This window comes from Cervus canadensis, chromosome 19 (genome assembly GCF_019320065.1).
Source record: "Cervus canadensis isolate Bull #8, Minnesota chromosome 19, ASM1932006v1, whole genome shotgun sequence".
NCBI classification, from domain to species: domain Eukaryota; kingdom Metazoa; phylum Chordata; class Mammalia; order Artiodactyla; family Cervidae; genus Cervus; species Cervus canadensis.
Genome location: NC_057404.1, coordinates 59,442,807 through 59,464,502, shown reverse-complemented (window position 1 = coordinate 59,464,502; position 21,696 = coordinate 59,442,807). Strand labels below are relative to the sequence as shown.

Sequence of the window (21,696 nt, the reverse complement as noted above, 5' to 3'; positions counted from 1 at the left end):
TGTGAGGGTGGGATATTTCAAAAGAACAGCATGTATACTATCTATGGTGAAACAGATCACCAGCCCAGGTGGGATGCATGAGACAAGTGCTCCGGCCTGGTGCACTGGGAAGAGCCAGAGGAATCGGGTGGAGAGGGAGGTGGGAGGGGGGATCGGGATTGGGAATACATGTAAATTCATGGCTGATTCATATCAATGTATAACAAAACCCACTGGAAAAAAAATAATAATAATAAAAAAAAAAAATTAAATTAAAAAAAAATAGTGAATGAACTCAAAAAAAAAAAAAAAAGAAAATTCAAATGTTTTAAACTCAGCAAGCACAGAGGATAAGTCAACTTAAAAATAAATATACTTTTGTGTAATTAAAAACAAATGTTATGTATTTCAGTGTTTACAGATAAAATGACTAATTAAAAGAGATAAAATGTCTGGAGTTAGGTTTGGGAAGGGGAGACAGAGGGTAAAGAGCACAAAACAAGACTGGCCATATGTTAAAGTTAGCGATGAGTTCATGGAGGTTGTGCTATTCTTTCTCCTTTTGTATATGTTGGAAATCTCTATAAGATTTGTTTTTTAAGTCACCATTCTAGAAAACAGGTTTTAAATTAGTATAAAACACTCAAAGAATCCTGCATTGATATAAACAGGCTAATCTTTCACTGTAACTTAGGAATTAAATATCTGAAGTTCATACTAACTTGATTTTTTAAATGATCATAAAAACGTAGGTCTTAATCTTTTGTACTTTATTCTCAAACAGGGATGGCAAAGCATATATGATAACAAGACAACTGCTATTAAATCTCTTGTCAAAAAAAAGTTTTACTCTGCCATTATTTTGAAAATTATTCCCTAATATAACTGTCAACTTTGTTCTTTATTCTTTTTACCCTTCTCTTTTTAATGCCAGTTCCAGTCACACTTTCTTCTCTGGCTTGCCTTCTCCAGACCTTCTCTGTACCCTAACTCCTCAGAAGCTACACCTAGCGCAGAGACGGCTAGTCGGCTAGTACCATGCAAAGGGAATGATGCAGCAAACGCATCCAAAAGCTTGGATATGGGCTCATCCCAGGCACTCTGCACAGAGTCAGTGTTCAACAAATGTCTGCTGAATGAAGGGTAAGCAAGAGTCAGCAAGAAAAAGTGCAGAAAGGCAGGCAGATGGAACAGATCGTGTTTAACTGTAGGAATGTGCGAAACTATATAGCATTTTGAAGAAATTTTAGGAACTTCAGTTTGGCAGAAATCATGTGCATGGGAGGGAAGGTAGCAGCTGGTGAGAGATTAAGTTGGAGTTGTAATCAAGAGCTGAATTATGGAAAGTTTTTTATGCTACAGTGAGAGATCTAGACTTACATGCAGCTCAGGAAAGGTTTTAAAAGGTTTTGAGAAAAGAAATGACACAGTGATGCTTGTGCTTTAGGAAGGCCTCTCGGATGGCGGCGCACAGCACCTCCTGTGATTGAGAGGCAGTACTGAAGGCAGAGAAACTGGAGGATGAATAGTTCAGGCAAGCGTGGTGAGAGCTGGAAGGTTAACAGGAAGGGGAATTGAACAAAGCAGACAGCGAAGAGCAGGAGGGGGACCTGACGGAAATCAGTGACTACAGTAGTCTCCCCCTTATCTGTGGTTTTGCTTTTTGGGGCTTCAGTTACCCATGGTCAACTGCGGTCTGAAGATATTAAACAGAAAATGCCAGAAATAAGCAACTCGTAAGTGTTGCTTACAGAATCACACACCATTCTGAGTAGTGTGATGAGAACTTGTAATATCCCACTCCATCTCATCTGGGACATGAATCAGTCCTTTATCCTGCATATTCATGTTGTATATGCTACCTGCCCGTTAGTCACTTAGTAACCATCTCTGTTATCAGATGACATGTTGTGTTCAAGTAACCCATGTTTTACTTGATAGCTCCAAAGTGCAAAAGTAGTGATACTGAAAGAAACACAGTATTATTCTAGGGTCGGAGAAGGCAATGGCACCCCACTCCAGTATTCTTGCCTGGAGAATCCCAGGGACAGAGGAGCCTGGTAGGCTGCCATCTATGGGGTCGCACAGAGTCAGAAACGACTGAAGCGACTTAGCAGCAGCAGCAGCAGCATTCAAGGGTTCCGTACTATTTGTAATTTCAGGCATCCACTGGGGCTTTTAGAATGCACAGTATCTCCAGCAGAAAAGAGGGAGGGATCCACTATACTTGGATTAAACAGATCAGAAAAAGGAAAGAATTTAAAAGAACACTCCAGTTTCTGGATTATCTGAATACAGAGAAAGAGAATACAAACAGATTTTGAGGGAAAGGTTATGGAAGGAAATATTGAAGGAACATTGACTCTAATAGCATTTACAGGTTTTATACAAAATAGCATAATGAAAATGAAAGCATCTAAATAATTCTTTATATTTTTTACTCACCTCAGAATCACAGCTGCTAAAGCTGACAACAGCAGAATTTTTATCCACATCAAGTAAATCTATTGGAACATCACTCTACAATCAATATTAAAAGAAAAAGAAAGGTTCAGGCAGAAAACTAGAAATTTTCCAATGCATATTTTCTCTTACAGTTCTCTTTGGTTCTAGTTTATGTTAATCTCTAAATATGAGAGTATGAACTCTCTTAACTTATATTTGACAATATGTACTTCTAGAAAATAAATATAATATGAATAAATGTCATATTATGACTTATTTTTTTAATTTGGACTAATCAGAGGTTACAGAATTTAATCTCTCACTGCTCTTTTTCAAGTATAGTCTTCTTAGACCTTTCTGTCAGTGCTAAAAATGCTACCATGGGCTACATATGGTCATGTTTATTATGCATGCTTGCATGATAAGTCGCTTCAGTCATGTCTGACTCTTTGCGGCCCCATGGACTGTATCCAGCCAGGCTCCTCTGTCCCTGGGATTCTCCAGGCAAGAATCCTGGAGTGGGTTGCCATGCCCTTCTACAGAGGATCTTCCCGACACAGGGATTGAACCCGAGTCTCTTATATCTCTTGCACCGGCAGGCGGGTTCTTTACCACTAGTGCCACCTGGGAAGCCAATGCTTATTTATATCAGTCCATTTTTATAATTTTTTATTTCACCTGTAACACAGAAAGAGGGTGATTTTTAATCTACTCTGGAGAGGTAGCTTCCAGGACAATGAGTTTGCACTGTGCTCTGTATAAATGATGCACCTAGAGTTTCTCAGTGTAGCAGTCCCTGAGCTAACATTACTTAAGAGAAATTTCTGCCTGTAAGTTTTAATTAACAATCCTCCCTCTCCCCCATATCTTTTCAAACTTTGTCTTCTTCTTCCTCTTTACTCTTATTTTCCCTTCATCCTACTATCATCCCTTTCCACTCTCTATCTTCTAGAATAAGAAAAAAAATAATTAAATATATTGAAAAATGGTGCTATAGATTATTATCTCTAGGTTTCACCCTTCGAAATCATCTGCTTTGCCTATTGACCCATCTGGAAACTGAAAGTTAATGAGCAGTCTGTACTGTAAACTCTTATTTTAGTATTTGGAACTTAAAGATCCTATTCAGGATATTAAATACTGAAGTTTTACAAATCACATCTTTGTTAAAATTTTCCTAAAGGCTATCCAAAGAAAAAAATCCTAAATGTCCTTCCTGAATCTTTCTGAAACTTAAGTTCACTGGCCTTTTGTTTAATATGTATAGGGTGAAAGTAAAGATATAATTTAATTATCTAATGGAAGATTAAGATAAACGTTTAAAATCACTGTCTAAAACTAAAAGTGTCCAAAATAATTAGTGGACACTAAAATAGATCCAGTCATAAAACAAAGTAATTATGCATTTTACTTACCTGTATTAAGACATTATCTATCGCTGTCTGCACCTCTAAGATAAGGCTGTAGCTGGCATCATCTTTATTTAATGTAAACTTGTCATTTACACTAAATGAAGGTACTGCTGATTTTGCTTCGCTTGACTGAGAAGACTGTTGATATTTCTCTCTCTCCTGTAGCACTTTATACTGCAGCTGTTCCAATTCAGTCCTAGAGGAAAATATACAACTTTGTCACCTATATACTATTTGAGGTCTTCAGAATGTTCACAAAAATTTGACAGACATTTACTTCTGCAAAATGGATTTTTTAATTGGTTGCATTTGAACTATAACACAAATAGAAACAAAATTTTTGCCTATCACTGACCAACTGGTTCCATATTATTTATCTATAATCTAAAAACTAAAATATCTTCTCAGCCCCATACCAGCAATATTAATAAAGAGTTGTAAGAATCAAGGCAAGCTGTAAATATACACGAGTCTGGTTTCAGTTACATGTAGTACTAATCAGAAGACAAACTAATTGTTCTGGGGTAGAATACCTTAGATTTAATGAGAAGAAACAAAATGTGTGAAATCAATAAACATGTACCTTTCAGAAAAACATTAGAGTAGACAGACAACATAGACTGCAGGGTATCAACGATAATCAAGAGCCAGCTGAAGTTCTACCAAGTCTTGGAGACTGAACTGTGACTGCTTTGAGTTGCTCCAGTTAAATGGAAAGGCCAAATGCAAACGAAGCAAATAGTAACTGGGAGAGAACAATATGAGGTTTAGCTACCCCAAGTTTAGGGGGAAAGTCTGGGAAGGATCTTGGAAGAGATCTGTGCAATTAACCAAGGAAAAGATTCATTCACTCAAGAAATATTTACTGAGTGACTCTATGAACAAAATAGACATAACCTTCTCATAAGCATACATTCCAATGAAATCAGGAAGGGGTTGACTCAGTTATAAATATAAGGTATAGTACTGAGGGCATAAGATAGCAATTCATTAACTCTACTTGGTATCCTTACTGCAGAACATTAGAGCTTTCTCTCCTAGTGACTCTGGTGAACAGGTTTGTGGTGAACTGGTGGTGTGGCTTTAGTGAACTAGTACTTGTGGCAATTTGTTGCCTCAAAAACTTCTGTAGCAACTACCACCAAAAAAAGATTGGTTTTCACTCCCCCAAGAAGTTGGCAAGGGCTGAAGTAAGGAGAATAATCATTAAAAGTTTCAGCAACTCCTACTTCTTCACTGTATGAAGCAATTTTCCTTGAGCCCCTTGTCATAGGACTTGTCAAACTGAACAGGCCGTGAAAGTGATCCTTGTGTCTAAAGGAGTCAACATTACTCATTTCCAGTAAGAAAACTTATAAGCCAAAGCTATAGATTTAGAAAGGTCCACAATAGCAGTGAATATTAGAATTAATGAGGAATAGAGCCATCTATATTGGCTACTTTCTAATGTCTATAAAAAAAACACTCTACAGTAGACAAATGCAAAAACATATTCTTAGATTTTTCTTAGATTCTTGATCTAAGAATCTAGATTGTATTTTGTTTTGTTTTCTCTTAGATCAAGAATCTAAGAAAACATCAACATAGAAAAAAACACATAAAAAGTGTATTTCTAACTCCAAATATTAGTCAGCACTTATTGCTAATGTTCTCAAACTGATAAACTTTCACTTAAAAAGGTGATAAACTAATTAATTATATAATTTCTTCCAGTAAAATATATGGTACCAATAAGTAAGAAAAAAACAATAATCACATACTTCATGAAATGAAAAAAAAAAAGGCAAACCAAAGTCCAAAATTACCGTAAAGAAGAAATTTTATTCTGCATCTCCTGATTAATTTTTAATTCTTCTCCTGGTCCACTTTCCTTATGAACAGGCTGTGTTGTCAGACCTGTAACCCACCCTGCAGAGATGAATTAAATCATGTACCATTAAGTGCTGCCAGTGTTAAACACAAAATACATGCTCCTTTGTCCACCAACATCAACCTCATTTAGTTTTGGACTTATTCTTTTTCAAAAAAGCATACGCAAAACAAAACAAAATACCAAAGAAATCAAGCTGGAAGATATTCAAACTATAAAGAAATTATTTCAGATACCATTTTTGCTTTGCTTGAAATGCTGTAATACTGCAATTAAAGAAATCCTTTCTTAATTTATAACTTTAGTTTTCAAGGATGAAATAAGTCAACATAGTCTAGCAGATGCAAAAAGGAGCTGATGGGTATGAGTTGCCTTTCAAAAATTACTTTCATGGAAAGTTAAAATCTCATATAACTATTGTGAAAATAAAAAAATGACCAACTCAGAAGACAGTAAGTTTTATAAGAAATGTACATAGTAACAAAACAAACTAAATTTCAGTAAATAATAATTTTTAAGTCAAAGGATATCATTTAATTTTCAAAGATACTAGAGATATACTAAACACTTTTTTTTTTTATTAAACACTTTTAAAAAGCATTAATAAAGAAATTATTTTATAAATCAATAACACTCCTTTCTTTCTTATTTTTAACCAATAAAACTTTTAATGCTAGAGGTAAGAGTTACTTACTAATAAACTTTTTAAAAAAATAATCAAAAGAAATTTATCAAATTTATATTTTTTTCAAAAGCAATTTATCAAATTTATATTTTTTATGATTGATTCTTTCAATGAGCTATTACCATTTCCATTTGCTTTACCTGAGTATGTGGATACCACGATTTCGTCATAGCCGTCTTTCCCTACACAACCACCCTGGATTGATGTGACACTCTCAGACAATGCCTACAATGAATTTAAGATCAAGCACATCATCAATAAAATTTCACAAAGTTAAATAAGCTACAAAACTTATTTTCCTATCTCCCAACATTCAATATAATTTTACTGAATACTTATTAAGACACTGAGATTGAAAGGTGAAAATCCTGCACAAGTGGCCAGAAATTCCAGTGTTTTTAATATGAGGAAAGGAGACTAAGAATGACTCATCTACCTGTGTGTACCACCCCACTACAGTAGTCATCAATAAGCAAAGATCATTTATTTATAAGAGGAAGTTCTTTTTAAAAAAACATTACATAAGCAAAACTCTTAACACATTTAGTTTATTATCTGAATTCTACAGACCACCTCTCATGTGTTTTCTCCAAGTAGCTTTTTAGAATAAAGAAAATGATAGCTAACATGGGACCTTTAGGGAATTTGCTATTATGGATAGAAACCATGTTTTTCAGGAGTTTATATCTCTTTAAAGCAATACTTCCCAAACTTGTCTGACAATAATTACTTGGATGAGTCAACCAGGAATCTATGTTTTTAACAAACACTCTAGGTCAGTGGCTTTCAAGTTATTTGAAAAGTAATCAATAAGTTTTATACTGCACAACAACAGAAATAACTTAAAAGGCTTAAGTATTGTACTCTGATATATTCTAATCTATTCTCTTTCATTAAGAAAAAAAATGGGCTGGCAACCCTTTAATGGGTTTGACCAGCAGCTCTGCTAGGTAACTCTTACTAGGCAAAGCCCAAAACCATTGTTCTAAAGGAGAAGGTAGAGGGAATGGACACTAGCAGCAAAAATGTAGAAGGCAAACCACTGAGCTATTCCACAAATCAGACTATCTTAGCTGTTCCTGAGCTAACTACCTGAGGGATTCAAGTAACAGAGGCTTGATTAAATATTTGCATAAAGTTAGGTTCATAAGTGCATTTTTTTCCTTTGGCCAGGCTGCATGGCTTGCAGGACCTTAGTTCCCCTACCAGAGATTGAACCCATGCCCCCTACAATAGAAGCATAGAGTCCTAACCACTGGACTGCCAGGGAAGTCTTTGGTGTAAGTGCATTTTTAATGAGCATCCCAGTGTACTTAATATACACTAGAATTCTTTGAACTTGTTTGTTCATGTTCCTGCTAAAGTTAATTCTGAAAAATACAAAACTATCCATTCTGTGTACATTTTTAAACTTTCAGATTTTCATCACTACCATATTTAAATTATTTAACTTTTAGTCTTTGCTTTCTGACTTCTGAAGTTTTTTTTAATCTTGTTCAGGAAATTCTCTTATCACCAATATTATAAGAATTATGTTCTTATTATTTCATTATGTTACTGTTTTTAGCCATCTTCCTTTCTTCTCTGCCTCCCTCCCTCCCTTTCTTCTCTTCTTTTATCTATTTATTTTTGGTTGCGCTGGGTCTTTATTGCTGCTTGTGGGCTTTCTCTAATTGCGGAGAGTGGGGGCCACCCTTTGCAGGCGTGCGGGGGCTTCTCCCTGCGGTGGCTTCCCTTGTTGTGGAGCACAGGCTGGAGGCACACGGGCTTCAGCTGCTGCGGCTCACGGGCTTAGCTGCTCCGAGGCATGTGACATCTTCCGGGAGCAGGGATTGAACACATGTCCCCTGCATTAGCAGGCGGATTCTTAACCACTGGGGCAACAGGGAAACCCCCTCAAGTGACTATTAATTATAACTTACTCTCTCCTCACTTAGAAGTACCTTATTTAACCTAATGTACTCAGAAAAAGTTAAAAAATTTAAAAAACTGTAATTTCTACATTTTTTTGCCAATACAACATTTTAATGAAATTCATTTACTTTATGTACTTCAAGTATCTTTTTATAAAAGTACTAGAGTTGCAGAATTAGTTAATTCAACTTATATTTTGTAAAACCAGTCACACATCATAAAACAAGAGATCCTAGGCAACATAGTATAGACATGGCTTATCTAAGTAACAACATAGTATGCTAATTAGGGGAATTCACAAAAAAAAGACCATGGTCACGGTGCAAAATATTGGTGAGTAAATACATATTTATAAGTTTAAGTTAAAATGTGATGTTTAGGATTCCCCAGGTGGTCCGGTGGCTGTGAGTCTACCTGCCAATGCAGGGGACACAGGTTCGATCCCCGCCCCAGGAGGACTCCACATGGTGTGGCAGGCGCAACTAAGCCCTTGCGCCACAATCCCTGAGCCCACACGCCACAACTACTGAAACCTGCACACTTCGAGCCCATCCATGCTTTGCAACTAGGGAAGCCACCACAGGGAGAAGCCCACGCGCCCCAACGAGAGAGCAGCCCTACTCAATGCAACTGGAGAAAGCCTGCATATGGCGACGAAGACCCAGTGCAGCCAAAAATAAATTAATTAAAAAATATATTTTTAAATGCAGTGTTTAAGGTATGCGTATATTATCTTTTTATGATCTGCTCCTTAACTTTTTTGATTAACCAACTGTCAATCCAGACTGTGTCAGAAAAGAGGACTTCTCCTGATTAGAAAGACAACAAAGTGAGTGACATCATGAATGAAGATGAGACAACAAATTTGCAGCCTTAACATAATGTGAAAGCAGTACCTCTATCATCAAACAGAAGAAAGACTTGAAAGACATTCCTGTCTTTTAGTGCCACACCTGGCAGAGGGGACATATGCTATGTCATTACTGGCATTTGGAAAAGAAGTCAAAGAGGAGACTTGGGGTCTAAATAGGAAAGTTTCCCAGGGGTTAATGAGAAAAACCAAGAGATCCCCAACACAGGATTATTATGTACTTTTAAGCCTAAACTATTATTTGCATCATTATCAAGGTGACTTTTTATACCAAAGTAAGATGAATATGAAATATATCTAGAAAATATGTTGTATAATGTTTTTATCCCCATGTTATCTATATAATACTATACTTTATCTGTGCACCAAAACATCTATATTTACTGACAAGCAATTAAAGGAGGTCCTGGGAGAACTTCTATCACAACTAGAGAAACTAGACAAAGAAAGAAAAGTTGATACTGAGTTGTGGCTTTTTGTTGTTCTTAAACAACACATCACATGTGAGGCAGAAGAGGGAAACCCTGGACAGGAGAACAGACAGGAGAACACCACTTTATGAATATGAAAGATTCAGTTTATTCGAGAATGCATCTCCATGTGACTCCATACCTTGGGATAAAGAAGCCTAATTATGCTTAAAATTTGTAAGCTAAAAATTACTCTTATCTAGTATTTCTTCTTATACAGTGGACCTTGGGTGACTAAAAGTGAAATTGCTACTTCACCCTCTCTGTTTAAGGATATTTTTTATATCATCTTAACAATATAAAGTTTACTCTCCAAACCTTATTACTTTAAAACAACACAATCTCATTTATGTTACCCAAACATATAAATGTTACTACCATAATACATTATGCATGAAAGAAACTAAGGTAAAATATTTAATACTTTAGATATAGAATATTTAGAAATCAAATGAAAAAGTAATTTATTGTTCAGCTTGAGGGCAATATCTATTATTTAAACATAAGAGCAGTCTAGACAAGATTTTGATAATATCAAAGCAGCAATATTTTAAGCCAAACACAAGACTTTAATATAATCGTTTAATAAAACACAAAATGTCAGTCATTTCTATAATTGTTTGATGAATGATAAACATAGATAGTCTTCTTAAAAATGAACTTACATGATCAAATCGTAGAACAGGCTCATTGGCATTATCAAAACTATATACTTCCACCATTCCATCATCTCTTCCAACAAGTAAATCTTTAACCCCATCACCCACAATGTCAAAGCTGTCAACACACAAAATACCTTTAAAAAAAGGTAAGTGATAAATTAGTAATAATACTGATATTGCTGTCAAATATACTAACTATGAATGAAAAAAATCTATATATCAGAGTAGGGGAAAAAAAAACCAGTAAATTACAACTATAGCAATAACTTCCTAATTCAATTCCCTGTGTCTAATTTCGACCTGCTTCCAGGCAAATCCACTCTCTATGGAGTGTTTTTGTTTGAGTTTTGGTAAATTAGATCACATCATATTCCTACTTACAGTTTTCCAATGACTCCCCACTGCACCTAGACTAAAATTCAAACCCTTTAACAAGGCTCCCAAGGACCTACATGACTTGGCCTTAGCCTACCTCTGACTTCATTTCATGCCATATTTAGCCACACTGGTCTTCCTTCTGCTCCTCAAATGAATTGAATTTACCTCTGCCTCAAGTTCTCTGCCTTTATTTTTTCCTCTTCCCAGACATTCTTTTTCCCTTAAATGTTTTGCATTGTTAACACATTTTCTCATCAATCAGATTTCATGCTGTATTTATAAATAGCCATCCAAATTTACCAAGTCAGATAAAAATTCCCCTTAGAAAGGTATAAATTCCTTAGAAAAAAAGGAATATTCTCTGATCTCATTGTACTTCTTTGACTCATACCAAGTACTCCCAAATTCCAATTAATTCCCTACAGCAAACAATGAAAACTGGATTTGAGCAGAGATTAATGTTATAGATAAACATTAGCCCATAAAAGCCTACCCATCCCAAATTACTGTTAGTATATCCTGTGTGTGCTCAGGAGTTGACTTATGCCTGACTCTTTCCAACCCCTTGGACTGTGGCCCACCAGGCTCCTCTGTCCATGGGACCATCCAGGCAAGAATACTGGAGTGGGTCGCCACATCCTACTCCAGGGGATCATCCTGATCCGCAGACTGAATCAGTATCTCTCATGTTTCCTGTGCTGGCAGGTAGAACCTTTACCACTGAGCCACCTGGGAAGCCCCATTAGTACATCTTACTTTAAAAATTACAGCAGAACTGATAGACCTGCTAAATACACAAATAGTAAATAAACATGTGGTGGCTCTGTAAATTGCTAGGTCTGCTCTACCTTACGAATAAAGAAAGCAGGATGAACTATGCAATGCAGGTTGATCTAGTTATCTACCTGTTTGGGGCCGAGCACCATGCAGCAGGCAGGGTCTTAGTTCTCCGACCGGGATCAAACTCATGCTCTTGGAAGTGAAAGCGTGAAGTCCTAACCACTGGACTGCCAGGGAATTCCCAGGATATTCTATTCAATAATCACTAAAATTCAGAATCTGAGTTACATAAAAAACATACCTCCCCTCTTTTTCTCATTTCGAATTTCCCACTTGTGGATTGGTTTGGTTGTAGTGATCTGAATAAGCCCAAGTTTTCCATCTGACGTTCCAAACAAAAGGTCTTCTCCAGAGTCACCTAGTTACAATTAAAGTCAACATATTACAGTTGTCTCACAGCTCACACTATTCCTTTAAAATTAAAATACTTTCATATATATTGGATTCCATATAAAAATCTCATTTAAAATATTATGAAAAGACAGATTTTAATTAATTTACTTATTTTAGAAAGATAGTTATACATTCACAGAATTTTATAACCATAAGAGATGGTTTCCTCATTAACTAATTTTAAGATGAGGAAACTGAAAAGTAAAGTTCAGTGACTCATTACGGTTAGCTACCGGCAAGTTAGAAGACAACTTTCTCTATTTCAGTTCAAGTTCTTTTTACAGTTTCCCGTTTTCACTTAATATATAGTTAAATGATTAAAACCCTGAAACATCTAAACTTAAATAACATAACTCACTCCCTCATTTGATTGTCAAAAATCAAACCCTGATTACCGCCATTTCCATTGTGTAGGGCTAAAACAGTAGGTGGGCCAGGAACTTCAATTTCATACATCACATCAGATCCCTGAAGGAGAACAAGTATTTTATTTTATTTTATTTTTTCCTTTTTTTTTTAATTTATTTTTTCAGTGGGTTTTGTCATACATTGATATGAATCAGCCATAGATTTACACGTATTCCCCATCCCGATCCCCCCTCCCACCTCCCTCTCCACCAGATCCCTCTGGGTCTTCCCAGTGCACCAGGCCTGAGCACTTGTCTCATGCATCCCACCTGGGCTGGTGATCTGTTTCACCACAGATAATATACATGCTGTTCTTTCGAGACATCCCACCCTCACCTTCTCCCACAGAGTTCAAAAGTCTGGAGAACAAGTATTTTAAAACTAAAACAGAATACAAATTGAAAATAATGATAATAAAAGGATTCATAGATAACATCAATATTCATATAAAGAACTCTAGAATAAAACTATTGAAAAAAACTAGATTGTGAATATTAACTTTTATTTGTTAGCAACTTTGCATGTTGACTCGTTTTATATATATATATATATATATATATATATATATATATATATATATATAAAGAGCAAGGAAATAAGTATTTCAAGTATTCTCCACTTTGAATAATTTTCACTTTAGGTACTTTGCATGAACACTTGACACTGGTATATTTCCCTATCAAAACTTTCTAGGAACAAGCTTTTTCTTCTGCCCTAACTTGGGGCACATTCAAACTTCCTCTTTTAGTTTGATTTTCGGGGAAAGGAGAGGGTGATAGAAACATTCAGAAAACTAATATCATGGCATCCGGTCCCATCACTTCACGGCAAATAGATGGGGAAACAGTGGAAACAGTCGCTGACTTTATTTTTTTGGGCTCCAAAATCACTGCAGATGGTGACTGCAGCTATGACCAATCTAGACAGTGTATTAAAAAGCAAAGACATTATTTTGTCGACAAAGGTCCGTATAGTCAAAGCTATGGTTTTTCTAGTAGTCATGTATGGATGTGAGAGTCGGACTATAAAAAAGCTGAGTGCCAAAGAATTGATGCTTTTGAACTGTGGTGTTGGAGAAGATGCTTGAGAGTCCCTTGGACTGCAAGGAGATCCAACCAGTCTATCCTAAAGGAAATTAGTCCTGAATATTCATTGGAAGGACTGATGCAAAAAACTGAAACTCCAGTACTTTGACCACCTGATGTAAAGAACTGACTCATTAAGAAAAACCTTGACACTGGGCAAGATTGAAGGCAGGAGGAGAAGGGGACACCAGAGGATGAGATGGTTGGATGGCATCAGATTTCATGGACATGAGTTTGAGCAAGCTCCGGGAGTTGGTGATGGACAGGGAAGCCTGGTGTGCTGCAGTCCATGGGGTCACAAAGAATCATACATGACTGAGAGACTGACCTGAACTGAGGATGACAGATGAAAAAAAAAATAAAAGCGGGGAAGTAAATGTAGCAAAGGTACTACATTCTAATTGAACTAACTCAGATATCATGTATGGGGTGAAGGGGACAAAAGTGTCCTTTTTTCCATATATGCCTCTCTAAAAACTTGCTAAAGATTTCAACACACTTGCTTCAAGTAAAAAAAAAAGTTAGTCAAGTAAAACATTAAAAAAATTTTCAGATATAATTTTAAGATATTTAAAGTGGTAGTGGTCACTAAAGTAATTTATCTCAATTATACATTGTTCACCAATATTTACATGCCTAAATTATGAAAAACTATAAAAATGCAAACAATAGTAACCTGTAGAACTCGGAGTACTCTGTCCTGGCAGGCCAACACCGGTACTTCACGAAGGAGTCTTTCCACTGGAAGGCAGATGACATCATTGATTTTGTCCCCAGAAAGGTAATAATGTTGGTCTTTGCAGTCACAATAATGGTTATAGATGTAACTTGCACAGAGAAAAAGGTCTGAGCCAGATATGTGCCTGAGAGTATGAAAAGTAATTTAAGACATCCACATTTTAAAAAATAAGCATAAGAGACTCCTGAATTATTCTCAGAGATGAAAACAAAAGTTTATTTATTTACAGTTTACTATCATTTTATCACAGACTCAGAGAACACAGTTTGTTTTCATTTCCCATACTTAATTTCTAGCCTTTTGGTATAGCCATGATTTTGAAAGCTGAAAATGAGGTTCTTAAGGCCTCGAGCTTCTCAAAAATTGAGTTCAGAAAAACTGTAAACAAAGACGTGATAACGGTAATTTACCTGTCTATACCTGAAGACAATTAATATATCAAAAAGTAGGTTTCTTTTTAATGTGTGCTATGTGCCAAGCACTGTCCTAAGTGACTTAAATATATTAGCTCAATCCTCATAACTCTATAAACTAGGAACAATGATTCCTAGTTTATACAATTATCCCTTTTTAAGAGGAATAATATTAATAAAATGTGAAGTAACTTGCCTAAACGCACAGTAGACAGTAGATTGGATTGCAACTCAGGTAGCTTTAACTCGACAGTTACCTTTCTTGCATGCTCAGTCATTCAGTCATGTCCGACTCTTTGCAATCCCATGGACTGTAGCCCACTAGGCTACTCTGTCCATGGAACTTTCCAGGCAAGAATACTGGAATGAGTGAGTGAGTTGCCATTTCCTACTCTATATCTTTCTTACTACCACACTAAATAGAATGAGGCTATCTAAACTGAATCTACCTGAAACTAAATAATAAACGGTGGAAAAAAATGATTTCATTAGAATTTTAACTTGAAAAAAGAAATAAGTTCATTTAAAATTATATTTAATAAAATTTATATAATCAGAACTATATTCTAATTCTCAGAATGAATCAAGTTTTCATTGGGGGAGGTAAAATATTTGACAAAAATTATATACTAGTATATATTTTCATTAGATAGCTATCATCACCTGTGATCATAAAGAGGATATTTATTTGAATGTAAATATCTGGAGAGTTTTTTCACTTCTTTTATACTTTGGTTATGAATCATAAATGAATATAAATACTATAAATGTCTTGAAAAGATTTCCATAACCAATTGATTATATATTGATTCCAGGTCAAATTCAGTTTCTGACTCATAAAGTATTTTTAGTTATTTCCTAGATAACATATTAAGATATGATACTTAATCAGATGTTTGTCACCTATCCAAAATATTGTAAATGGACATGTAAAAATAAAGAGAGAATAAACATACATAGCTTTAATGCTTTCAGTGAGGTTTGTTTCAAAAGAGAGGAACTGTTTTCCTCTCTTTGTAAAGCCTCTAATTTCAGATCCTGCAGCAATAAAAATTTTCTCCTGGGGTGTATTAAGAACCCCTCCTAGTTCCAATCTTGCAATCTTCTGCCCAGGTAAAGTCTTGAACACTGTCTGCAAAAATTGTTAAGGGAAAAATTAAGTAAACAAACTTATTGTAAATATTTTCCTTTACCATAAAAAATGTGGTGATTTTAAACTTACAAAAGTTTATAGTTTTACTATATAGGAAAACTTGTAGATACAAATGTGCTTACTTCAATCGTCCTGTGGATTTTTTGGCTAAATATCTTCACACATTATAATGTTTATTCCCACACATATTTCAATAACATCATTAAAATCTAAATTCTTCTTGCAACTCAAAGTAGGGCTCACTAAGCAGCAGCACAGCATGCAGGCTCAACTGCAGATCTGCTGAATGAGAATCTGCATTTTACCGAGATTCCCCATCTGGTTCCAATGGACATGTTTTTACACTTTAATCATCTTTTTATGGGCTTCCCTGGTGACTCAGCTGGCTAAGAATCTGTCTGCAACGCAGGAGACCTGGGTTTGATTCCTGGGTTGGGAAGATCCCCTGGAGAAGGAAATGGCTACCTCCTCCAGTATTTTAATCATCTTTTTAAAACTAATTTCTCATGGTTCCCTTACAATTTTACAAATTTTGGTAGTATAAACAAAGGAATACAGAATTTACTGAAAACCCGAGTGTATAACTTCATCTCTCTCTAATTGGAAGTACTTGCATTATTAATTTCTATTTTATTATTGGCATCGGTTTCTTCCTTCACCCTCAATGCCTTTATACACAGAGAATAAAGTATCTGGAAGAATATATGGATAATGGAAACACTGAATTTCTGATAGTTTTTACCAGCTTCATCTTTTTGCAAATTCCATATAAGGTATAATGAAGGTAAGCGTTCACATCTCAGACCTATCACTTTAAAACTACAGTCTGTATACATGATAATGTAATAATCACTCCTTGACGAGGCTGTATTAAGTGGTAAAGATGATGCGATGGTCACGTCCAGGTGGCGCTCTGTTATGTAAGACTCTATCTTAGCAGACTGGACAGACTTTCCCATTGGCCTGAAGAAGCAGGTTGCCATGTTGTGAGAGGGCCTGTGAGAAGACCATATGGCCAGGAAGTGTGGGGGCCTCACATGATGAAAGCAGGCCTGGCCTATAGACAGCAATAAAGTGGGGATCTCAGTTCAATAAAAATAAACAACTGAATTCTTTAAACAACCATGTGGGCATGGAATAGGACCCTGAGCTGCAGAAAGAAATTGAGCCTGGCTAACATGTATGTTGCAGCCACATGAGGCCTCAAGACTGGATTCCTGTCTCTGAGAGATAATAAATGTGTTTCATTGTTAGCCCCTAAATTTGAGGTAATTTGTTACAAAGCAGAAAAAAACTAATATATCACCTTAGAATGTCAAAGATGTTCTACAAACAGCTAGCAAATGACTCTTATGCTGCCTGAAGTCTCATACTTCATATCACTACTTCCTTTAACCCATTTTTCATTGTGCTTTAGAAAAAGCTCAACCTGGGAGTATTCAAAACATACACATACCACTGCTTCTCCCTTCTTCATGCCAAAGCACATAACTACTCCATCATGATCCCCAACAACCACCTGTAACAGATTAAAGAGAATCTTAAAATTACTGTTATTATGCCTTATTAACTTATATGGGGAAAACAAGATCCACAATATATAAATTATAATTTTAAAAAATAGAGATCAGAAAACCTAGTAAAGACAGCCCTACAAAAAAATATTCACTAAAGAATTATAAGAAAGGGCCAAAGAGAAGCCCATGGGAGTTACAGAAGTAGCTGGTTTCCTACAAGGTAAAGAGAACGAGAGAATACAGATGGATTTGGCAAGGAGGTGACTTTTTCCCCATCACCAGGGCATAAGAATGTTGTAAGATTAATTTTTAAAACATTATCAAAATAAGTTTGTGACAGACCTACTTGATATTTTTGAAAGCTTTTTTAGTTTTTTTAATTTTTATTGAATATAGTTGATTTACCTAAATAAAAGCTTTTGCACAGCAAAGGGAACCATAGAAAAAAAGAAAAGAAAATCATCTATCGAAAGGGAGAAAGTATTTGCAAATAATATGAGTAATAAGGGGTTAATATCCAAAATATATAAACAGCTCATACAACTTAATATTAGAAACACAACCTGATTAAAAAATGGGCAGAAGACCTGAATAAACATTTTTCCAAAGAGGAAATGCAAATAGCCAACATGAAAAGATGCTTAACATCACTAATCATCAGAGAAATACAAATCAAAACCACAATGAGATATCACCTCACACCTGTCAGAATGGCTATCATGAAAAATAACATAAATAACAAATGCTGACAAAGATGTGGAGAAAAGGAACTCTTGTACTCTGTTGGTGGGAATATTAATTGGTGCAGTCACTGTAGAAAACAATATTGAATTTTCTCAAAAAACCAAAAACAGAACTACTATATGACCCAGAAATGCCACTCCTAGGCATATATCTGAAAAAACCAAAAACATGAATTCAAAAAGATATATGCACCCCAATGTTCATGGCACTGTTTATCATTGCCAAGATATAGAAATAACATAAGTGTCCATTAACAGATGAATGGATAAAGAATACTACTCAGTCATAAAAAAGGATGAAATTTTCCCATTTGCAACAACATGGATGGACTTAAAGGGCATTATGCTAAGTGAAATAAGTCAGACAGAGAAAAACAAACCATATATCATTTGTATGTGGAATTTGGAAAGCTAAGCAAATTAGTGAATATAACAAAAAGTAGCAGAGTCACAAATATAGAAAACAAACTACCAGGGGTTACCAGTGGGGACAGGAAAGGAGCAAGGGCAACACAGGAGTCGGGATTGAGAGACACAAACCAGTATGTATAAAATTAGGCACAAGGATATACAGTGTAACACAGAAAACAGAGCCAATATTTTATAATAACTATAGATGGAATATAATGCTTAAAAATTATGAATCACTTTATTGCACACCTGTGACTTACATAATATTGTACACCAACTATATTTCAATAAAAAATAAACAAAATAATAAAGTGATCTTAAAAATACTATAAATGAGTCCTAAGACCAAAAAGTTTGAAAAGTGTTGCTTTAGTAGACTGAATACAAGAAATGATAATCAAAAATCTGTTGATTTATCTTGATAAAATGTATTAGATGGTAATACTGCATTTATTTTGCAGCTATTAAAGAATGCCATTAGTCTACTAAGAAATTATATTGTCTTACAGAAATTACAGGATTAATATTTCTATAAAAATAATCAATATGGTTAGTTAAATATAAAGTTTAAAAAAATTACTCTTAAAAATATGACAAAGTTTTTAAAAAGTATTTTCTCTACAGCATATTGTGTTTTATATTTCTTTTTTCATATATACAATCTGGTATGCACAAGTACACTCAGGGAAAATTATTCCCAGAAAAATGGAACATAGTTTTCAACTAGTTTGCTAATACTACTTACTGATTGTACATGATACTTACAATGTACAAGAAAATTACTGTATATAAGTGTCCCTTGGTATTCCAACCTCTGTTCAAATTAACAGAAATCCATTTCCACTTTAGCTTTGAAATTAAAAAAAAACTTACCAATAAAGAAGGACATATAAACCTCTCCTCTGTAAGAGCTAGAGAGATATGGCGGAATCAGTGTCTCTACATTACCTTTTGTGTGGCTGTATGTTTTGAGGCAGGAAGTAGCTTCATAGTCTTCTGAGAGGTCACCCCCACCTAAGGAAACACATCAACTGCCTAGTGAATGTTTTCTGAGACACTAATTTAAAGTCATACCTCAAAGAGTAAAAGGACCAGCAGATTCTAATCATAGTAAGCCTTAGTTTTTTAATTGCAATTAGTGATATGAAATAACTGTTATCAGCAGTGAACTTATTTTCTAATGAAATATGCCACAAAAGTCAGAATATAGGAGACAATCAAAAGCAGTAAAATTCACGCTATAAAGTTGTCAAGTCAAACATAATTATGTGACATTACTGGTAAGGTACTTCACACACAAAAATTATATCTAGAAGCCTTTTTTTACAACTTCATACAGCTATTAAAGAAGAGTTTGTAATGAAAAATCTTTAGAAATAGATTATTGAAAATGGAACAGAGATTTTTGCTAAGACACCAACATGCTGATGACAATGATATCCAATCTAACTGATGATGATCATTTTACAAAAGGTACAGAAGATGAAAACAGCATGGTTTGCTCAGCAAAGAAATGTCACTAGTTGGGCATGGTTAGGGGAGGAGAATGGGACCAAAGGGAGAGAAATTGAGACAATAGACCATGAAAGAATTTACATATTGTACATACAGATCTATCCTTTTATTCTGTATTCTATGGAATAGTGTTAAAGTTTAAACTAGTCTACTTAGATTTGTATTTTTGAAACATCAGTCTAGCCAGTGTTGTGAAGGATGGGTTGGAGGGAGGTGACGATGGAGGCTATTTCCATTATCCAAGAGATGAGGACTGAACTGGGGATAACAGAGATGGAGGGAGAAAACGTGACAGATTTAGCAGATACTTTCGAGATAGAAACAGCAAAATGTGGTGACCCAGATGTATATGGATCCGGCATAAGTCTCAAGTGGCAGGACAAATATTTGTACCATTAGCCAAAAGAGGATTACTGGGAAAGGGGATGGAGAAGAGGGAAAGTCTAGGGCTGAAATACTGAGAGGCAGGGTGGTGTAACAGAGACTTTGTTTCACTGAGGAACCGCATCAGTTTGGCTATTATGCAAATTACCTTCTCTGAATCCCTTTGATCGTCACGTACTGACTTTGAGAATTTTTGTGAAGGAAAATATATCTGAAGTTCCAATACTTTGGCCACCTGATGCTAAGAGCTTACTCACTGGAAAAGACCCTGATGCTGGGAAAAACTGAGGGCAGGAGAAGGGGATGACTGAGGATGAGATGGTTGGATGGCATCACCTACTCAACAGACATGGGTTTGAGCAAGCTCCAGGAGATAGTGAAGGACAGGGAAGCCTGGCGTGTTGCATGCAGTCCACGGGGTCCCAAAACGTCTGACACGACTGAGTGACGAACAACAATAAAATATATGTACAAAAGGTAAGCTCTGAGAATAAACTAGACCCTCGAAAACGACTACCATTGCTTTTATTACGATCCGGGTCGCCAGGTCCAGCTCACAGTAAGAAATACGTGTCTGGCCCTGGGGACAAGAGACTGGGTAGAGAAGGAGAGTCAGGAGTTTGAACCCCACAGGTAGCTGCAGCCAGAAGGGCGGAGAAGGGCCTTGGTGAGGAATCCGGGATCGCGTCAGGACACTCGGAGCATCTGGAGGACGCCGGCACACGGGGCGGGGCGGCGGTTCTCCTTCTTCCCAAGCGCCGGTGGACCGGCCCCGCGGACAAGCCTGTGCGGACGGCGTCTGGAGGGCTCCACTCACACCCGCTCCTTCGCCGCTCGGCTCCCACAGACCGCAACAAACGGCAGTGGAAGGATCGAATCCTCTCTTAGAGCCGGGCTCACCTCGCGCAGCGTCGGCCCCAACCCCTCAGGTTTACCTGCAGATAATCCGCTCGGTTTAGATTCAGATCCATGACGGCGGCACGGACGCGGCGGACAGCGCCGGGCCAGGCAAGGTGGGTCAAAGAGCGCGGTATCCCAGGCTTCAGGGGACAATGCTGGCGACTCCGTTGAGGGGTAACGCCAGCTACTGCGGGTTCAGTGGGGGATGCAAAGGCGGAGCGTCGGGGCAGCGGCGTCCTGCGTGACGTCAGGACGTTCCTGCGAGTGGGCTCCGGAGGGATTAAGCCCCGCCCACCTCCCGACAGACCGCCCACTGACTGAACCCGCTCCAATGAGAGGCGGAGAGGAAAGGAGGGCGGGGTTCAGGAGACCTCAGAAGAGTGGTTTCCAGGGAGACCGAGACGCTGACGAGCTACGACGCCGCTACTGCCCTGAGCCCCGTCTAAGTCTTTGTATGTGGAGCCCTGACTTGAATCAAGGGTAGATTCTGACCTCTTTCACCGCCCCTG

The 21,696-nt window shown here is 36.6% G+C and overlaps 1 protein-coding gene across 1 annotated transcript in view; it reads right to left on the bottom strand.

Moving 5' to 3' along the window:
* The window catches only part of BBS7 (Bardet-Biedl syndrome 7), a 34,142-nt gene extending 12,715 nt beyond the window's left edge, over positions 1-21,427 (bottom strand). Inside the window, exons 1-12 of the mRNA XM_043438373.1 lie at positions 21,223-21,427; positions 19,337-19,402; positions 17,174-17,236; positions 15,521-15,696; positions 14,089-14,275; positions 12,315-12,387; positions 11,768-11,884; positions 10,312-10,442; positions 6,532-6,616; positions 5,642-5,744; positions 3,840-4,032; positions 2,425-2,499 (exon numbers count right to left, since the gene is read on the bottom strand). Of these exons, the coding sequence (XP_043294308.1) occupies positions 2,425-2,499; positions 3,840-4,032; positions 5,642-5,744; positions 6,532-6,616; positions 10,312-10,442; positions 11,768-11,884; positions 12,315-12,387; positions 14,089-14,275; positions 15,521-15,696; positions 17,174-17,236; positions 19,337-19,402; positions 21,223-21,258 (1,305 nt within the window). The 5' untranslated portion in view covers positions 21,259-21,427. The remainder of the gene's footprint in view (positions 1-2,424; positions 2,500-3,839; positions 4,033-5,641; positions 5,745-6,531; positions 6,617-10,311; positions 10,443-11,767; positions 11,885-12,314; positions 12,388-14,088; positions 14,276-15,520; positions 15,697-17,173; positions 17,237-19,336; positions 19,403-21,222) is intronic.
* Between the last annotated feature and the right edge of the window lie 269 nt (positions 21,428-21,696).